The sequence below is a fragment of the Hippichthys cyanospilos genome, chromosome 13 (genome assembly GCF_059441005.1).
Source record: "Hippichthys cyanospilos isolate Australia breed blue-spotted pipefish chromosome 13, RoL_Hcya_1.0, whole genome shotgun sequence".
NCBI lineage: Eukaryota > Metazoa > Chordata > Actinopteri > Syngnathiformes > Syngnathidae > Hippichthys > Hippichthys cyanospilos.
The window spans coordinates 20,195,004-20,215,983 of NC_142381.1; the positions used below are offsets into that span (position 1 = coordinate 20,195,004).

The 20,980-nt window shown below is 45.4% G+C and overlaps 1 protein-coding gene across 6 annotated transcripts in view; it reads left to right on the forward strand.

Annotated features, from left to right (window-relative positions):
* slc7a11 (solute carrier family 7 member 11) overlaps nucleotides 1-20,980 on the forward strand; it is a 90,163-nt gene that overhangs the window by 23,747 nt on the left and 45,436 nt on the right. For 4 of the 6 annotated variants that reach the window (XM_088431483.1, XM_088431484.1, XM_088431485.1 and 1 more), the window contains exon 3: nucleotides 18,220-18,335. The exons of the other annotated variants lie outside the window; for them this stretch is intronic. In XM_088431483.1, coding sequence (XP_088287609.1) covers nucleotides 18,220-18,335 — 116 coding nt within the window. The remainder of the gene's footprint in view (nucleotides 1-18,219; nucleotides 18,336-20,980) is intronic. 6 annotated transcript variants of the gene reach the window in all.

Sequence of the window (20,980 nt, forward strand, 5' to 3'; positions counted from 1 at the left end):
GCGAAAACCACACTGCCCCTCCTGAATCAGAGTTTTGACTTCCAGACGGTCCCTTCTCTTCAGCAACCCCAAATAAACCTTACTGGGAAGGCTGATGAGTGTGATACCTCTATAATTTAAACACATCCACCAGTCTCCCTTCTTGAATAGTGGGATCACAACCCCGGTCAGTCAATGCAGGCGTTGATATGTGTCAAACAAGACAACCCTACAAAATCCAGAGGCCTAAGGAACTCCAGTGGGATGGATGGATAGACAGACAGACAGACAGACAGACTTTTATTGTCCCCAGAGGGAAATTCAGTTTTACACACACTGCCTGATAACACGGAAATAGTAAGGCACATACGACAATATACACGGACATCACACAACAGATGAAGAGTGGACGTGACTATCACAGACTGTTCAGAACGGAAATAGCGAGGGGAACAAAGCTTTTGCTAAAGCGTGCTCGCTCCCACCTCAGCGCCCTGTACCTGCGTTGAGGGACGCAGGCAAAAGTATGTGTGTAGTGGATCATCTGAGTCTCTACTGACAGTCTGTGTGATGGCTTCATCATTCAGGTGACAGAGGTCCGTGATGGGCAGGTTAATGATTTTGGATGCCGTCTGTGTCATCTTGGTGAGTTTGTTTCTGTGGGTAACAGAGAGCATGTTGAAATAGCATGGAGAGAAGAATGGGCTTTATGATACTGGTGTATTGCAGAAGAAGTAGTTTTGGAATGATATAGAGGGCACAGAGTTTACGGAGGATGTGCAGTCTATATTGATCCCGTTTATGGATGTCAGTTATGTGATGTTCAAATGTGAGTTTATTGTCCAGTGTGAGTTACAGGTATTTAATATGATTAACACACTTAACTGTTCTGTTGTTTATAGTCGTGAGTGCCAGGTCAGGGTAATGTGGTTGAGTGTGAAAGAGAAACTCCTTTGTTTTGTCCATGTTCAATTCCAGGAAGTTATTTGCACACCATTTGGTGAAATGGGTGACAGACTGTTGTTAGGCTGTGATGGAGTTATTGTCTTTAAGGAGGGCGAGAATGGCAGTGTAATCAGAGTATTTGAAATATTTGGTGACAGGAGTGGGGCTGGTGCAATCATTGGTGTAGATGGTTTACAAAAAAAGGCTGAGTACAGTAATCCCTCTCTGTATTGCGGTTCATCTTTCACGGATGCTGCTTCACGGATTTTTTACAGTGTGGATATTTTTTACAGCGCATTGTGCTCTGAATCCTGATTGGCTCTGGGGCTTTACTGTTGTCTCGAAATAAAATATTGACACTGTACTGTATTGGTTTTTCACTTGTCAAATTATTACTAAAGGCAAGAGGATCCAAAAGCTTGCTTTCGTCTTTCCTGTGTCTCTCCTGTGCCCGTGTGCGCTCAGCTCAGCTCAGCACAGACGTTACAAACGTGCTAGTAAGCACATTGATTGATAGCTTGGCCTTTGTATACCAATCACGTGACTCGTAGGCGTGCCCAGAGGAAACGCACATGTCTGTGTGCCTACCGCAACGCCTAGAGCAACGGAGAAATGCACACCTTTGGAAATCTGACTTTTACCTAGATTTCTTTTGTAATAAATTGAAATTCCAAGTGTATTGTTATGATATAAGAGGCTTCACTTTAATTCGATGTCCGTGCATATCCGTTTATAAAAATCTTCTTGCTCAGAAAAGAAAGAGCTCAAATAACTACTCATAACAATGTGTGGGTTCAGGAAGAGGAGGCTGTCAGAGAAATCTCTTAAAGAAGACTAGGACAAGCCTAGCTGCTTAAACAGCAAAAAGAGTAACTCAGACCAGCCAAGATTGACCTTTCTATGCCGGGCATAGGGAAAAAGCTTGGGCAGATGAACTCGTGGGTTTTCCAACGCTAATTCAACCGCCCAGCCGTCCCGTTATTGAGCAAAAGCATAGCAGATTACAAGACACAACAAAAGAGCCAGCCGGGCGCCACCGACTGCTATGGCCAAGGTCCCGGCTCACACTTTCGTGCGTCAACAGCTATATCTAAGGACAGGGTCAAAATGAACTAGGATTGCATAAATGGGTAACAATGAAATACGCACACAATGATAACAACCTAATATGTGATTCCCTTCAATTATCCCCCCTGATTATCATTATTAAAACACATTAAACGATGTCGAAAGCCATTGCTTGAGTGGAAGAAAACTACCCAAAAACCCAGTGGGAAAAAGGTAGAAACTCTTCCCAAGCAAGAGCTTGTTACATGAAAAAAAAAAAAAGAAAAAGCAAAAGCTAAAGCTCTTTTTGGTCCAATACATGTACAGTGGGCCCCGGTTTACGAACTCGCCCTCTTACGAACTTTTCGACTTATGAGCGTTGACCGCGGCGTTTTTTGTCCCCCGCTTACACACAAACTTTTCGTCTTACGAACATTCCGACATTGTTCAGTAATCGTTCACGCGTGTCACGGTCATGCTGAACACTATTGCTCTTACAATGTCACAGTCACTGTCTCAGTCACGGTGTCAGTCACGGAGTCGGTCACGGAGATGCCGATATGCTATTGGCCAGCGTCACGTCAATCACAGAAATGCCGATATGCTTGGCCGAACCCCTTCATCTAGCTCAGTGTTTCCCAACCTTTTGATCACCGCGTCACATTTAAAGCCTTGAGGGTGCTGTCCGCGGCACAGTCATTGCCGTAAATTTAGACAGCGGACCAGGGGGATAATTTCCCGCGGCACAACTGACAATATCTGTGCCGCTGTGCCGCGGCACGATGCCGCTGTGCCGCGGCACACAGCGGTTGAAAAACATGGATCTAGCTTGATGGCACAGCTGGTCAATGTGTTGTGAAGATTTTGCAAACTTTATCTGTTAGACGTGGCTGCTAAAATTGCTAGTGGCGGTAAAGGAAGAAGTAAGAGGATGATGACAATAAAAACGAAGCAGGAGATAATAAAAAAATACAAAGGAGGCGCACGCATAGTTAACCTTGCTCGTGAGTATGGCCGTAACCGCTCGGCAATCTTCTAAGGGCAAGACTCTCCTTGCTTGGGTACGGACCTCGGTCGACAACAAAATGGAGAGGCTTCTTCTATTATGGATTAAAGAGAAGGACATCGCCGGTGATATGTTCTAGTTTGAGAAAAGTTCCCGTTTAAGAAAATAAATAAATAAATTCTGCGGGTTGGTCTCTGCTCCCCTCCGCCTCCACCCAGCTCAAGTCACGTCGCCCCAAAGGTAAATGTCCTTTTTCCTTTGTATATGTTATTTAATTTAACTGTACAGTAGATTGTTACTCATTTTTAATATGTGTATAAAGTCGTGATGTTTTTACCTAAGGTTTTTGCACGCATTCACTAATTAACATAGGTTTGGATTGCCCGTCATACGAGCAGTTCGAGTTACGAGGGTAGCCGCTGAACGGATTAAGTTCGTAACACGGGGGCCCACTGTATATACATATTGCAAACCATGGGACATCAACATCCTATGTCTGAAACCTTTTCCGTAGCTGCATCATAAATGGTTTACACAGAAGTTGAGTCGTTGTCAGAGTCGGAGTCGGAGTCAGGGTCAACAGGTTGATAGCCAGTTATGGCCACGGTCACTTGCGCCGCTATTTTGAATTCAATAGCATCCATGATTTTGGTGGCACAGATCTTACACAAGGGCACACCGCAGGTTATGCAGAGACATGAAAGCACGAAAATCCAGGCGATGACAGAAGCAATGGCTACAGCCACGCCCTTCCAATTGCCAAAGAAGTCCTGCAGCCCATGCAGGAAGGGGTTGAGCTTCAACTCCCTCCATACTTAGAGTCGTCAGTCTGCACTCCCTGAGCAGTGTCAGTGTCTCAGACAACGAGCCATTAGACAAAGTGTGTAAAAGAATAAGTGTGCAACATTCACTTGATGGCAAAAGCTTGCACACACCACCCTTTTCTGCCAAAGTCATGTCGAATGCCTGTCTGTTTTGTATAGTCATAAGTGAAGTAGCATGTAGTTGTGAGGCTGTGTGCATAGAAGGTGCCTCCGTGATATCAGTCAACGTGCATACTTTATGATTGAAATAATTGAGCAACTTGGTGTGTTTGTACAGTCACTGTAATTAGAGCACTAAATATGGCAAACGCGAACCCACTGCATTTGCTTTGTCAATCAATTTGTCTTTGTCAGGAATGCTCCAAGGCATGCCAATCACATCAAAAATAGCCTGAAGTTTGTCTGGTGATTGGGACTGGTGGTTTGTCAGTGTTGCATTTGGACCAATGAGTGGAGTTCTCAACACTGAAATAAACGTAGCGTTTATCGCTGTTCCCGTGATGTCCGTCTGGAGCTGGAGGTTGCCCATGACGCTGGTGGGCAAACGCTGTCTGTCTGAGGTAGGCGTTGTTGGTCGTCCGGACACAGGGGCGCTGCCCAGCACCAAGCAGCATGCTGGTGGACAGGCCATTCTCCTGAGAGGGGTGTGTTTACCACAAAAACCCTTTCTCCCACTGTGGTCTTTCGTTGGTGCACCGTCCGTGCTCTCGGGGGTGCTGATCCTCACTTCGAGGGTCTGGCGTCGCTAGGCCCATCAACAGGGGGTCAAAGGATCTTGCACTGCGACTGGTGGATCCACCCGTCGCGTCCTTCAACTTTCACCGCAGTTGGTTTCGCTGTGATCATCTGGAACGGGCCATCCCAGCATTCACTGTCCCAACAAGGTCGTCCGCACCTTGAGGAACACATGGTCTCTGATCTGGACCCGGGTTTTCTGTAGGATAGAACACACTGGCCAGTCATTGTGCTCATGCATCTCCCTTGTGCCAAACAGTCTTTTCATGTGGACTGGGATAGAGCATCCACTTGGTGGCTGATTGGGGTTTAAATCCGGTAGTCTGTATGGTCTTCCATACACTATTTCAAACGGTGATAAAGTTTTTCCTTCAGCGGAACAATTCTCATTTCTGTGGCCACAATAGGAATGCGATCTGGTCGCTGTCACTTTATGGCTTGCATTGTTTTTATGTGTATGGCCTTGACTGTCCCATTTGTTCTTTCAACAAGCCCTTCTGATATTCAACAGTTCTCCAACTTTTGTAACAGCTTTTTTCACAAAATGTAATCAATTGTCGCTTCTAATTACTCTCAGAATGCCAAATGTCAATATGATTCGATCACACAATGCTTTGACAACTGTTTTTGCATCACAATGCGCAGTTGGGAATAAGTCAACCCACTTTAAAAATGCATCTAATATGACGAAACAATATTGCGTTCCTAATGCCATCCATATACATAATATGAAATGCTTCGGGTGGTTCTGGAAATTTGCCTCTAATGTGGTCACAAATAAACTTGCGCATTATTGCAAAAACAGTTATCACAATATTTACAAAAACAAAACATTTTTGAGTATAAAAAGTGAACCCATATGCAACTGATCATACATATTCCCCCCTGTTGGCACATGGCAAAGCTCATGTGTCAACTTTGCTGCTCATTCAAATGAAAATTTTAGTAACCATGGTTTTCTAACTGCCAATCTACTTTTTTCTTCAACATCTTGTTATGCTTTGTTATTTAGCCATTTTTGCTGCTCCGGTTTAGGAGCTGATGTTTTCCTTGATGTCCAGATGGTCTGTGTGTCTTGTTCATCATGTAGTGTGTCAACGCGGCTGTCTTGTGCTTTGGCAACTGTGGGCACACCCACAGTTATTTGCTACCTTATTTGAAATTATTTAGTTATTTGAAATTTTTCTTCAACTTTGTTCTACCAAATTCAGTGGTCTCTATCAATTTGCCAATTTCAAATATTTTCCACTTTGAAGAACAACAACAGCAACAACAAAATCAACTTTAGCAATAACGACAATTCTCACAAGTATGGCAACAACAATAACAACAACACATGCAGCAAACTGTGTGAAAATTTCAACAGAGCAAGCTTCACAGGCTTACACTCACAATCACCTCTCATTTTCATACCGCAGTCTCCCAATCTGGCTATCACACGACAACATGCCTACATGTTATTAAGCCATGAAAAACACAACATTTACAATTAATTCAACGTCATCTGGCTATCCACCCCTGGCATAGCCTCACATATAACACAACAACTTTGTGTATTTTATTTGTGTTTCAACCACTAATTATTCATTGCCAGTTAATTTAGCATTAGAAAACATCCTAATTCTTAATTTAGTCTCAACTGATCCCATGATACATTTTTTTCATTTTTCTCATTTCACCTGTGTGCTGAGAATTAACCTTGTGAATGGACCAGTTTCTGCCCACAAACCTCAGGTTTGAAACCATCTAAAATTTGTCATTTTGACTTTTAACCATGCAGACTAGATCAAGCCTGATCTAACAATGTCTTTTAGCCAAATTTCAACAAATATCATTGTTTATTTCTAACAATCTAGCATACGAACATGTAACACACCAATAGTTACACACCAGCAAACTGACAGATACACACGCAGATCCACGTCACACAACATGCAGTTTACAACGTATATGTGGACTTTGTTAAGCACGTACAAGACACGTTTTTTGCACACACCATTTCAAATGGCATCACTCCTTTGGCTTCCTGTCAACCCTCAGTACTCAGATGTGGAGCTGAGACCCAGTCCCGAAAAGGGTCTTACTGCCGTGGCTACGGTCTTGTCTGGTTGTCAACTCCGCCTCTGAAAACCTCAGGTGTCTGGGTTTAAGAATATGGTGGTAAACTCAGGTACGAGTTGTTGGTGTCTGTTTTCCACCGTTAATTTGGGTTTCCTGTCTGGCTGTGTTAGTTGCCGACAGGTTAGTGGCTGCGATCAAATCATCATCTGCATCCCTTTTTTTCTCAGCCACCTTCCATACTCGTTTCGGTTTGGCTCTATCAACTAAAGCCTTGCATTTAAACCACTGTTACTCATCACTGTTTTCAATCTTTTCCCTGTCCTTCAATGACAACTTCCGCAACACTTTCTCCAATCCACCACAGTCATCGACATCTCCTGAAAAACCGTATTGGATTTTCCATTTTTCCACATATTTAGTACCTTCTACTTCTGCCAAACGTACATTTTCTTTCAATTCCTCTACAGTGTAACAACATTCCTTTTCCCATTCTGCCTCCTTGGGCCGAGTTGCGACCTCGGAGGACTTATTTTTGTTCCTCATGATTGACTATGTTTCATTTGTTACGGGAAAAATGTTAAGTGCCTGGTGTCGTGTCGGATACCGAGCTTCTACCTCGAAAGGCGGATATCCCCAGGTGTTTGTACTCACAACCGTTTCACCAGTTTTAGATTTCCCGTCACTCAGGACATTCACTCCACATTCATTCCACACTCATACATCACAGAAATGATCAGTAACTGTGCACCGGATGTTAAACTTTCTCTTTTTAAGTAAGGCCGTTTGTTTTAAGTCCAATTGACTGTACGTTTAAGGTCCAATGGACCGTTCAGTCTCGTCAGACTGAACCCGTCAAGACGTTCGTTTAAGGTCCAATGGACCAGCCGTTTAAGGTCCGATGGACCGTTCGTTTAAGGTCCGATCGACCGTGCCGTTTAAAGTCCAATGGACTGTTCAGACTGAACCTGCCAGACTCGTCAGGCTGACCACTACTGTACGTTTAAGGTACGATGAACCGCACGTTTAAGGGCCGATGAACCGCACGTTCATCCGGTGGACCATTCAGACTCGTCAGACTGACCTTTGTTCTTGCAATCTCTTCGCTGGTTGAGTCACTCTGGTTATTTGGATGGTGTTTGCGTTCCTCCGGTGAGCGGTGTCCGACGTCTGGCCTCGTGGAAAGGAGGGCTTCCAGAATCCAACGGATTCCGACGATATACCGATTGGTTCAGCTGTCGTTGATCGTCCACCGAAGAGAAGGCTTCTTAACCATCCGGCTTGAACGGACCAAGTTAGAATGTCAGAGAAATCTCAGAAAAGAAGACTAGGACAAGCCTAGCTGCTTAAATGGCAAAAAGAGTAACTCAGACCAGCCAAGATTGACTTTTCTATGCCGGGCAAATGAACTCGTGGGTTTTCCAACGCTAATTCAACCGCCCAGCCGTCTCCCCCCTGGCTTTTATTGACCAAAAGAATAGCAGATTACAAGACACAACAAAAGAGCCAGCCGGGCACCACCGACAGCTTGGGCCAAGGTCCCGGCTCACACTTACGTGCGTCAACAGCTCTATTTAAGGACAGGGTCAAAATGAACTAGGATTTCATAAATGGGTAACAATGAAATAAGCACATAACGATAACAACCTAATATGTGATTCCCTTCACAGAGGCATAGCTGGGACTGTGAAATACGCTAGTGACAATGTTTCCAACTTGGTATTACTATATTAAAATTATTGCTTTAAACAAATTTAGGCTTTTAAAAATTTGGGGCCTAAAACAACTTTTATTTTTGATTTTATTCTTAGTTTAGTATTGCATTGTAAAATAATTAAAAAATATAAAGCTGGCTACTTCACAGATTTCACTTTGCGCGTTTTATTTTTGGAACGTAACCCCCGCGATAAACGAGGGATTACTGTACACACCCCTGAGTTGCTCCTGTGTTGGTGGTCTGGGTAGATGAGAGAGCTGTGCCCATCCTGACAGCCTGTCATCTGTTACTGAGGAAATTGTGGATCCAGTGGATGAGGAGTGGATACAGGTGGAGACAGGCTTGCTGATCATTTGGTGCCGTTGTATTGTGTTGAAAGCTGAGCTGAAATCAATAAACAGGATGGATGCAGCGGTGCCAGGTGATTTGAGATGTTGCCGAAGGGAGTGAAGGAGGCATGCTACGGCGTCCTCTGTTCCCTGTCTAGCCCTGTAGGCAAACTGGAGTGGGTCTAGCAGAGGTCTTACCACAGGGAGATTGGAGTGGAGGATGAGTTTTTCCATTATGATGGAGGTGAGTGCAATAGGTCTGTACTGTAGCGATTCAGCTCAGTTGTTTGGGGCTTCTTGGGACCCGGAATGATTATGTAAGTTTTCCAGGCTGTGGAACTGAATACTGTCCTGAAGAAGATAGAGTAACGGATTTGTGACAGCTCCATGGCACATAATTTTAGCAGCCCTGGCCCGGATGCCATCTGGGCTCGATGCCTTGCCCACCTTACCCCTGCTCAGCTCCCGGCGCACATCCTACCCTTTGAATGGAGGCTGAGATGAAGCATGGGGGGGCGGGGGGGGGGGGGGTTAGGGTTGGGGGGGCAGGGCATTAAGCAGCTCATTGCAGAGGGCAGTGTGGTCAGTGATGTCAAAGTGTGTGTAAAAGGAGTTCAGAGAGTCTGCAAAGGTGGCTGGATCAGTGATATGTTATGTCCAGAGCTGGATGCCAGACCAGTGAGGATTTTGATTTTTTTTTTGGTAAGCCTGCCTAGTGTTCATGCTTCTGAACTCCAGTTTAATTTTGTCGTCATATTTGTGTTTGGTCTTTACTATGTCATTTTTACTTTGTCGAGTTTAGTTACAGGGTCCAGGTCCCCATGTTGAAAACCTGTGTGTTTTCCATACTGGTTTTAATGTGTGATGTGATCCACGGTTTTGAATTGGGATACTTCTTGAATGTCCTCGAAGGAATTTTAGATTATATGCAGAATTTTTTGTAATCTGTGATTACAGAAACCCTGCTCTCCAAGTCACCTTCATAACTATCCCAGTCAATGCATGCTAGGGACCGCTGTAGCTGTGCAATTACATCTTCCGACCAAATGGCAGCACTGTGAATAGTGGGCTTAGCGTATTTCAGTTCCATCCTGTAGTGGGGGAGCAAAACAATGACATTATGGTCGGAGTAGCCAAGTGGAGGATGTGCCCGGACAACCAACGCTTCAGGAATGGTCCCATAACACAAGTCCAAGATGTTGTGCCTCCTCGTCAGAATGTCCACATACTGGTGAAATGATGGCATGACACTTTTCAGCCTACAGTTGTGAAAATCACCCACAATGAACAGTGGAGCGTCGGGATACTTAGCCAACATAGCGCTAGCATCTTCGGCTATTAGCTCCGCTGCTACCACACTGTTAGCTTTGGGGAGGATGTGGACGCAGCTGATCACCACGCATTGGAATTCCAGAGGGAGGTAGAATGGTCTCAGGGACACGGTCAACAGTTCCATGTCGGGTGTACAGAGAGTGCAGTATGTCTTGATGTTAATACACTATCTTTTGTGGATGAAGATACAGACTCCACCACCCCTATTTTTGACCGATGCGCTCATACGCTCCCCCCAGGATGGTGAAGTGATCGAGACTGACCTCAGAGTCTGTGATGGTTCCGTCCAGCCAGGTTCCTGTCAGGGCGATGAAGGATGCATCCCTGAGGGTTCGAGCTGACTCTTGGCATGCATTAGATCCATTTTGTTCCTGAGAGAGCGAACATAAGCCAGAATGATGGTGGGGAGTGGGGGTCTAAACGGATGCTTCCTCAATCTGGTGCGTACCCCACCTCTCCTGCCCCATTTCCTTCGTCGGATCTCGGGTGGTAGATTGACTGCTGGCTTCTGGAGGCCGAGCACAGAGAAGCGGGTTTGGAGGAGCTCATCGCAGCTATAAGTGAGTGGATCATCGCCGCTAATCCTTTGCTGTAGAGCGCCGCAGTTGTCCAAAACCCATAAGATTAGGATTGTAATTACAATAATCTTGTCCAGGTCCAGCATTCTGCGTGTGCTACTTAACATAGAGACATTGACATTGACATTGACGAGACACTCACAGCCTGTGTCGTCGCAGCAGAGCACAAGTGGATCTCATCCACACCTTAGGCTTTGCCGCTGTTTCTTGACCACCTCTGTGAATTCAGCCTTAGAGATAGGGGAGCCCACCTTGGAGTTTCCAGACTCTGCTTTCTCAGGGGAAGCTGTGTCGATGAAATTGAGGAGGTCTTTGAAGTATTCTGTCCACATGTTCACAATGTCCCGAGTTAACCCTTTATATGGTATAACAGCCGCTTTTGGCTGATAGTCTAAACCAGCAAAATGGCCGAAAGCATCCGTAACGGCCATTGCTTAAATTCTAATGTACCCCTAATTTTTTTCTAAAATCCTGAAACTTCTTGCTGTTTAGGACTTAAAAATAGTAAAAAGTGTGCCTAATAAAGGTTGTTTTTGCCTGTTTGGACTAGAAAGCGGACACTATGGGCTGATAAAGGGTTGATGTCAGCAGCACCCCATCTTCAATGTACACCGTATTAATGGTGCCCTGCTTTCCGCTTTTGGGATGCTGGCTGGTTGACCAGAATTTCCTCAACACTGTCTGAAAATAGTTTTTTATGGGCTCACCGAACTCCTCCCAGTTTTTGCCTTGGCGACTGCTGAAGCCGCACTCCGCTTGGCGAGTCGGTACCTGTCAGAGAAATCTCTAAAAGAAGACTAGGACAAGCCTAGCTGCTAAACAGCAAAAAGAGTACCTCAGACCAGCAAAGATTGACTTTTCTTTGCCATGGCACAGGGAAAAAGCTTGGCGAACGAACTCATACATTGCCGGCACTAATTCATCCCTGCCTGGTTTTTATTCATTCAGCAAAACATTCATTACAAGACATAATAAAAAGAGCCAGTCGGGTGCCACCAATAGCTGGGCCAAGGTCCCAGCTCACACTTTCCTGCGTAAACAGCTTTATTTAAGGACTGGGGCGAGATGAACTAGGACTGCATACATGGATAGCAATGCACACTATCCTAGACAAGAAATAAGCACATAATAATAACAACCTAAAACAGTGGGCCCCCGTGTTACAAACTTAATCCGTTCAGCGGCTGGGCTCGTAACTCGAATTGGTCGTATGACGGGCAATCCAAACCTATGTTAATTAGTGAATGCGTACAACGCGTGCAAAAACCTTAGGAAAAACATCATGACTTTATACACATATTAAAAATTAGTAACATATTCTACTGCACAGTTAAATTTAATAACATAAATATACAAAGTCAAAATGACATTAGATATTTTTTTATTATCTCCTGCTTCGTTTCTATTGTCATCATCCTCTTACTTCTTCCTTTATCGCCACTTGCAATTTTAGAAGCCATGTCTAACAGATAAAAGTTTGCAAAGTCTTCACAACACACGACCAGCTCGTGCCATCAAGCTAGATGAAGGCGTTCGGCCAATAGCATATCGGCATTTCTGTGATTGACGTGACGCCAGCCAATAGCATATCCGCATCGCCGTAACTGAGACGTGACTGTGACCTTAATCGACCAATAGCACATTGCCATCTCCGTGACTGAGACCATGACTGAGACCGTGACTGTGACCTTATTAGACCAATAGCATATCAGCTTTTCCGTGACATTCGAGAAAAGTTGTTTTTGTTGATGCAGCAAAATGAAAAAAATAGTGCGGACACGTTGACCGGCATGTTGCATGGTTCATAAGACGAAAGGTTTGTGTGTAAGAGGGGGACAAAAAAACGCCGCGGTCCGCGTCGTAAGATGAAAAATTCGTAAATCAGGGGGTTCGTAAACCGGGGGCCCACTGTATATGATTCCCTTCACAGTACCTCTCAGCCCAATCAGACTCATTCTTCAGCTTGATGGTATCCCTTACTGCTGGTGTACACTCGTCTGTCTGGCATGCAAGAAACCCTCACGGCATGTCATCCCAAAATTATAGCTTTTTTTTTCCCCGTAAAAAAATCTGTGAAAGACTGAGGGTGTGAATATCGAAGCGCAAAGTAGCGAGGGATCACTGTATAAATTATTTATTACTGTCATTTCAAAGTAATCAGTTGCATTACAATAATGTATTTGAAATGTAATGCATTAGACTACTACTGCATTACTTTTATATTACTCTCACCACAATAACTGGAAATATGAATTTGTCATTCTAACTGTAGCTCATTACGCTCATTACACAACCAGGGAAAGGCTGGTTTAAGCCTAAAACCAGCACAAATCACATCAATGGTTTATAAATGAGTGGCTCCGTTTGAAGAGCCAAATGTCGCATTACTATTTAGTATATGTGACAACAATCTTGTTTTGCCTACACGGTGGGGTTTGTAAGATGAAAGCCTCTTCTCATGGAAAAAAAAAAAACACAAAGTTACTAAACCCCATGTAGAAAATGTGTCATGGTCCGATAATAAAGTTTTAAAATTTCTCCATTAATTCCATAAGGTATGTTTTGTACAGGGTTGATTGTGTAAAGTGTTGTGCAGATCCTGGTTCAATGAACTGGCTCATTGTGTCAGGGAAGTACCTGGAATGAAAGAGAGAAATAATGGCATGGCGTGTGCGGAGGTGGAAGGAAGGGGACCCAAATATGCAGGAAGACGAAAAGATTGTGCTGAAAAAAAAAGGGTTTAATAATAAGGCAGGATCGACGCTTGACAGAAAACTGGGAAAAGTAGCAAATAAATGAGAACCAAAACTTAACTCACAGGAAACTGCGATCAGCTAACGAAATGCAAGGTAGATAGGAGGGGAACACACAGTGGCGTAGGGAATACGAGAAAAGGACATCGGTGGGGTAAGAAGTGCAATGATACGACAATGGTTACAGAGGGACAGTGGTTTAAATACACAAAAACTAATTACAGTAAACACACTTGGGTTGAACGGGAACATGAGACGGAGGAACCAGATTGGCTAACATGCAAGGAGCAGGGACACGCGGATAACAGGTGGACAAGACCAAACTAACAGGACGGAGAAAAAAGGTCCTAACCAGATGCCCGAACCACCTCAGCTGGCTCCTCTCAACGCGGAGGAGCAGCGGCTCGATGCTGAGCCCCTCCCGGATGACCAAGCTTCTCACTCTATCTCGAAGGGAGAGCCCGGATACCCTGCGGAGGAAACTCATTTCGGCTGCTTGTATCCGGGTTCTTGTTCTTTCGGTCACGACCCACAGATCGTGGCCAAAGGTGAGGGCAGCAACGTAGATCGAGTGGTTAACAAAGCGCTTTGCCTTTCGGCTCAGCTCTTTCTTCACCACGACAGACCGGTGCAGAACCTGCATGACAGCAGACGCTGCACCGATCTGTCTGTCGATCTCACGTTCCATCCTACCCTCACACGTGAACAAGACCCGGAGATACTTGAACTCCTCCACTTGGGGCAGGACTTCATCCTCGACCCGGAGAAGGCACTCCACCCTTTTCCGACTGAAGATCATTGTCTCAGATTTGGAGGTGCTGATCTTCATCCCAGCAGCTTCACACTCGGCTGCGAACCGCTCCAGTGCGAGTTAGAGGTCACGGCCTGAAGAAGCCAACAGCACCACATCTGCAAAATGCAGAGATCCAAAAACGGAGACCCCCAAATCGGACCCCCTTCGGCTGTGCCTAGAAATTCTATCCATAAAGGTGATGAACAGAATCGGTGACAAAAGGCAGCCTTGACGAAGTCCAACCCTCACTGGAAACAAATTCGACTTACTGCTGGAAATGGGGACCAAGCTCTGACATCGGTCGTACAGGGACCAAACAGTCCGTATCAGGGCGTCCGGTACCCCATACTCATGAAGCATGCCCCACAGAGATCCCCGAGTGACATGGTCGAACGCCTTCTCCAAGTCCACAAAGCACATGTAGACTGGTTGGGCGAACTCCCATGCACCCTCGAGGACCTTGCCGAGGGTGTAGAGCTGGTTCACTGTTCCACGGCCAGGACAAAAACCACACTGCTCCTCCTGAATCTGAGACTGGACCTCCTGACAGACCCTCCTCTCCAGCTCCCCTGAATAGACCTTACCGGGGAGGCTGAGGAGTGTGATTCCCCAGTAGTTCAAACACACCCTCCGGTCTCCCTTCTTGTAAAGGGGGACCACCACCCCAGTTTTCCAATCCAGGGGCACTGTCCCCGACGTCCACGCGATGTTGCAGAGGCGTGTAAGCCAAGATAGCCCTACAACATCCAGAGCCTTCAGGAACTGTGAACGGATCTCATCCACCCCCGGGGCCTTGCCACCACGGAGTTTTTTGACCACCTCAGTAACTTCAGCCCCAGAGATAGGAGAGCGCACCTCGGTGCCCGAAGACTTTGCTTCCTCAGAGGAAGACTTGTCGGTGGGATTGAGGAGGTCTTCATAGTATTCTGCCCACCGATTCACAACGTCCTGAGTTGAGGTGAGCAGTGCCCCATCTCCACTGTACACAGTGTCAATGGTGCACTGCTTCCCCCCTCTGAGACTTTGGATGGTAGACCAGAATTTCTTCAAAGTCGTCCGGAAGTCGCTTTCCATGGCCTCACCGAATTCCTCCCACACCCGAGTTTTTGCCGTGGCGACAGCTGAAGCCGCACTCCGCTTGGCCAGCCGGTACCTGTCAGCTGCCTCTGGAGTCCCACAGGCCAAAAAGGCCCGATACGACTCCTTCTTCAGCTTGACGGCATCCCTTACCGCTGGTGTCCACCAGCGGGTTCGGGGATTGCCGCCACAACAGGCACCGACCACCTTACGGCCACAACTCCGATCCGCCGCCTCAACAATGGAGGCGCGAAACATGGTCCACTCGGACTCAATGTCCCCCCGCCTCCCCCGGGACGTGGGAGAAATTCTGCCAGAGGTGGGAGTTGAAACTCCTTCTCACAGGGGACTCTGACAGACGTTCCGAGCAGACCCTCATGATACGTTTGGGCCTAGCAGGTGTGGACGGCGTCCTCCCCCACCATCGAAGCTAACACGCCACCAGGTGGTGATCAGTTGATAGCTCCGCCTCTCTCTTAACCCGGGTGTCCAAAACATACGGCCGCACATCCGATGATACAACCACAAAGTCGATCATCGAACTGGCTTAGGGTGTCCTGGTGCCAAGTGCACATACGGACACCCCTACATTTGAACATGGTGTTCATTATAGACAATCCGTGATGAGCACAGAAGTCCAATAACAACGCACCGCTCCAGTTCAGATCAGGGGGGCCGTTCCTCCCAATCACACCCCTCCAGGTCTCACTGTCATTGCCCATGTGAGCATTGAAGTGCCCCAGCAGAACGAAGGAGTCCCTGGAGGGAGCGCTCTCCAGCACACCCTCCAAGGACTCCAAAAAGGGTGGGTACTCTGAACTGCTGTTTGGTGCATAGGCATAAACAACAGTCAGGACCCGCCCCCTCACCCGAAGGCGGAGGGAGGTGTGAAGGAAATCATATATTAGGTTGTTATCATTACTGTATGTGCTTATTTCTTGTCTAGAATAGTGTGCATTGCTATCCATGTGTGCAGTCCGAGTTCATCTCGCTCCAGTCCTTAGATAAAGCTGTTGACGCAGGAAAGCGTGAGCTGGGACCTCGGCCCAGCTGTTGGTGGCGCCCGACTGGCTCTTTTTGTTATGTCTTGTAATGTGGAATGCTTTGCTGGATTAATAAAAACCAGGCAGGGGCGCTTGGGCGTTGAATTAGCGTTGGAGAACGTACGAGTTCATTTGCCCAAGCTTTTTCCCTATCCATGGCATAGAAAAGTCAATCTTGGCTGGTCTGAGTTACTCTTTTTGCTGCTGAGCAGCTAGGCTTGTCCTAGTCTTCTTTTAGAGATTTCTCTGACGGGAGGCTACCCTCTGGTCCACTGGGGTAAACCTTAATGTACAGGCGCTGAGCTGGGGGGCAACAAGAATGCCCACACCAGCTCTGCGCCTCTCATCGCGCCTCTCACAACTCCAGAGTGGAAGAGAGTCCAACCCTTCCCGAGAGGACTGGTACCAGAGCCCAAGCTGTGTGTGGAGGTGAGTCCGACTATATCTAGTCAGAACTTCTCAGCCTCACACACCAGCTCAGGCTCCTTCCCCGCCAGAGAGGTGATATTCCATGTTTCAAGAGCTAGCTTCTGTAGCTGGGGATCGGTGCGCCAAGGTCCTTGCCTTTGGCCGCCACCCAGGTCACTTTGGACACGATCCCTATGGCCCCTCCCACAGGTGGTGAGCCCATGTGAGGTGGGACCCATGTCATCTCTTCGGTCTGACCCCAGCCGGGCCCCATGGGTGCAGGCCCGGTCACCAGGCGCTTGCCAACAAGCCTCACCTCCAGGCCTGGCTCCAGAGGGGGGCCCCGGTGACCTAGTCTGGAACCTCACCTAGGACCTGTTTGCCATGGGTGACCCTACCAGGGGCAGAAAGTCCCCGACAACTTAGCTCCTAGGACCATTGGAACAACCAAACTCCTCCACCACGTTAAGGTGACGGCTCACGGAGGGGTGTCTTATCTTGTCCTTTTTATTGTGCAATTTTTGGGACTCCAAATATTCATGTTGGGACCCATAGCTTTTTAGTATTGTGAGTCCCAGGGACCCAACAGTTTCCAGATATAAAATGAGCATTGCATTAAATTTTCTTTCATGCGAGTCTTGTTTTTAGCAAAGTCATCTATGATGTTTGTCAGGTACAAAGCCTTTGCTCTGCTATTCTTAATAGAGACAATCTTGTCCCATCCTGCTCATTTAAGTCTTTATTGGGCTAATAACACACCCATTGTCAGTTTGGGTCCATGGGAGTTTGATACCTGCTTTGGATGTGGTCGTGTAGTATACGCTATCTCCAACAACCTGCTGCCTTGTTTTTTTTTTTTCTCTGATAATTGGTTTGGTGAGTTTATTATAAAATGATTTAAAGTGGCATCAGGAGGCAGAGATCATTCCCTGTCTGTGGACAGAATAGTACCTCTGAAGAGTCCACTTGTAAGAATAGCTGAATCCATATTCATATTCTGAGGCTGCGCAGGTGGCAGGGATGATGACTTTTGAAATCCTGGAGAAGCGAGATTCGACGGGAGAGTCAATGTTGGTTTCGTTATTTCACTAGATGGCATGTAACTGCTCAACTTTAGCGGGAGCAGCAGGAGCAGGACCTGGACTGCCGTTGCCTGAAAAACATGTCTATTCTAGAGATTTGGGGTTTAGCTTCTTCAGTTTTCAAAAACTCTCCTGTTTTTGTTTGTTTGTTGGCTTGCCTCGATAAGGATGACTTGATGATGCCACATCCATCCATCCGCTACCCACTTTTTTTTTCTTCAACTCAAAACTGTCCTCAGATGTCATCTCCATGGGGCCTTACACAGCCATGGGCCGCAGTGCATCGCACCGGCTTCATTGGCAATATTTACACCATTGAGATACTTCGTTATGATGAGACGCTGGGATTGAGTTCTCATAACTAGGAATACTTTTGATATAGGCTAATCATATTTATTTTGTTCAGTGTTTTTATATCATTTCATCATGGATTAGTTGACAATATATGCTTATAGAAAATCTAAAGTAAGATATTTTTGTGAGATTATATCTGAATGTGTCTATGCTTTACAGGCCCGCTGGGATGGCAGTCATTGGTCTGGCTTTAGGGCAGTACATTCTGGAACCTTTGTTTACACCCTGTCATATTCCACCTACTGCTGTAAAACTGGTTACAGCCGTTGGCATCAGTATGTATTTTTAACTTTTTTTTTAATCTTTTTATTCAAACATTTCGAAAAACAACGCTGTCTGAAATACATAATGTAACAAAGCCTCATACATGCACATGCAATAAACGAGTAAACATACTTAAAGAGTGAAATACCAGGTATTGCATGAGAAAAAAACATTTGGTAAATAGGCATCTTCAACAACCATTTTAACACCAAGCATCCATTCATTCCACTCCACGCACTCAAACGTAACATGAAACAACCAAAAACACACAGTGTATCAACAAGTACGACTGTAGCCAAAGGATTAATGAAGAAAAAAGTAAATAAATAAATAAATAAATAAAGATTTAAAAAAAGGGGGGGGGGCATCTACTCGCTGTCTGGGCAAATCACATTTTCCAAATGATCATAGAAGGGTTTCCATGTCTCACTGAAGGAGGAACTTGCGCCAGAGAGTGAAAACCTCATCTTTTCCCACTTGATGTGGGTCAGAACCAAAGTTCCCTCTAATTTTGAATGTGCCTGAGCATTCACACAAATTCCCTGAGCAGGCATTGGACCAAGGTGAGCAACTTCAGACATGCACACAGTGAGTCGCCGTGTGCATTTCTGATGTCACCCCTAAATTAACCAATATCACATTACTCACATTCTGTCATTAATGAGCAAGGAAGGAGGGGGGCCTCTGAGCATATCCAGGGGCCTAGCTGCGGCTTGGAACTCTAAGAAATGAAGGGTTAAGCACGACCTGATGATGTCCTGACAACTTTTAAACATATGTATAGACCATTACTGTGCTTCTGGGCACATAGCCTGTCATTTATGAGGGCATAGCCGAGGTGAAAGGCGTCATCCAGAACCAATACGGGAGAACTATGCATCTATGGTTGGCATGTTTGTAGGAGCCAAGTCACAGCATTTGGAATTATTATTGGTTTTGATCCCAAAATCCCAAAGTTAATTTAAATTTCAGTTTTTGTAATTTGTTGATTGGTTGTTTTAGCTCACTGCCCATTGGACATGTATGTTACTGCCCCCTTAAGTCTGGGAGAGAGGTCCATGATACTGGGCCTTTAAGAGCCTTGGAGTTTTCATCACAGGGGCAATTGAGATTGATTGCAGATTAGAGCGCACGGTTTGCCTTTTACTTGAAGTACTTTTGTTTGAAGAAATTTAGAACTGCTGTGGAAATAAATTTATCATTTTATGATTCAAAAAGAGACCTGCGGAAATGTTACAATATTTACTTTATTTGAACCTGGGCAAGCATACGAGTAAGCCAGGCGTCCAGAAGAATGCACAATGTTGCCAAACAAATCACAACTATTTCTGTTCGTTTTCAACAAGTTTATTTTTTTATATCTTGAGCAATAAAGGTTTTAGACATGACAGTGTGATGCATATTGCACTTGTCACCATGGCAATAAACGAGCCACAAGTTGTGAAAAAGAAAAAAAAATCTCACTCACTTTCACCGCTTGTTCTTCTATTTGCATATGCTCCGACAGCCATTCCATCTTATAGGAAGCGCATTTCTTTTTTACTTTGGAGTGTTGAGCGGATGTGTCGCTGCTCGTTCGTTTCGCGAGGAAAAGGGGTTAGCATTTGACGTCTCTTAACTCCGCACTGTTGCTAGCTAGCTAACCAGCATGGGGTGTATATGCAGGGAACGTTTCTGTCCTTACGTATAATTGGATGAATAGTATAAGTATGAATAGTATAGTATAGTATAACCAACCCTAACCCACGAGAGAGCAGCTAAAGATGTCTTAGACAGATGGTTGAGCGGAAGCAGTTCGCTTTTACTATATTTCAGTTTGTAACCTGAAAATTTGCCAAATTGAGTCAGTATGTCTATGACAATGGGGACAGATGCAGAGAGGTTTGACAGATAAAGCAGCAAATCGTCAGCGTAAATTGACAGCTTATGAGTGATGCCGCATCTTGTGATACCCTCGATCCTTTCCTCGGATCTAAGCCAAATAGCCAATGGTTCTACAGCCAAGGCAAATAGGAGGGGGGAAAGAGGGCAACCCTGCCTGGTACTTACAATGTATTTTTTTTTTAACTGTTACAACATCCACATTGCTACAATAGTGAAAACTCAAATGTTGATGTGTTTTCCAAATTCGTAATCAAGACCCATTCTACATGAAACTACATATTACAGTTCTAAACTCACACAAATTAAACATTTATTTTAAAATTAAAAGTTGACACATCATTGTGGATTGTGGTCCATTTTGGGGTTCCGCCATAATGGCATGATTTTTTTCCTTCCTTCCAGGCATTGATACTCTCCAAACTGTATAAAATGGCTGGTCTTGCTACTGTTCAATAAAACTTTCCTTCACTTTAGCTTGTGCTCGTCTATCCCAGATCGCTTATGTCACCTTACTCCACTCAGGTCAACGTACCTGTGCTTTTCTTTTACTTCCCTTCTACTCTCTACATTGCTCTAAATAGATGTTCCCGAGTACCTGAATTTACAAACATTCTCCTTTTCTACTTCTTGTAACGGCCTTCCCTTTTTTCACGCATGTACTCAGTCTAACAGATGACCTTCATTTCTTGTTTCTCTTGCGCATACCTCCACCAATTTTTATATATTTATTTTTGCCTGTGTCTCACTGTCACACCAATTGCAATATCACTTG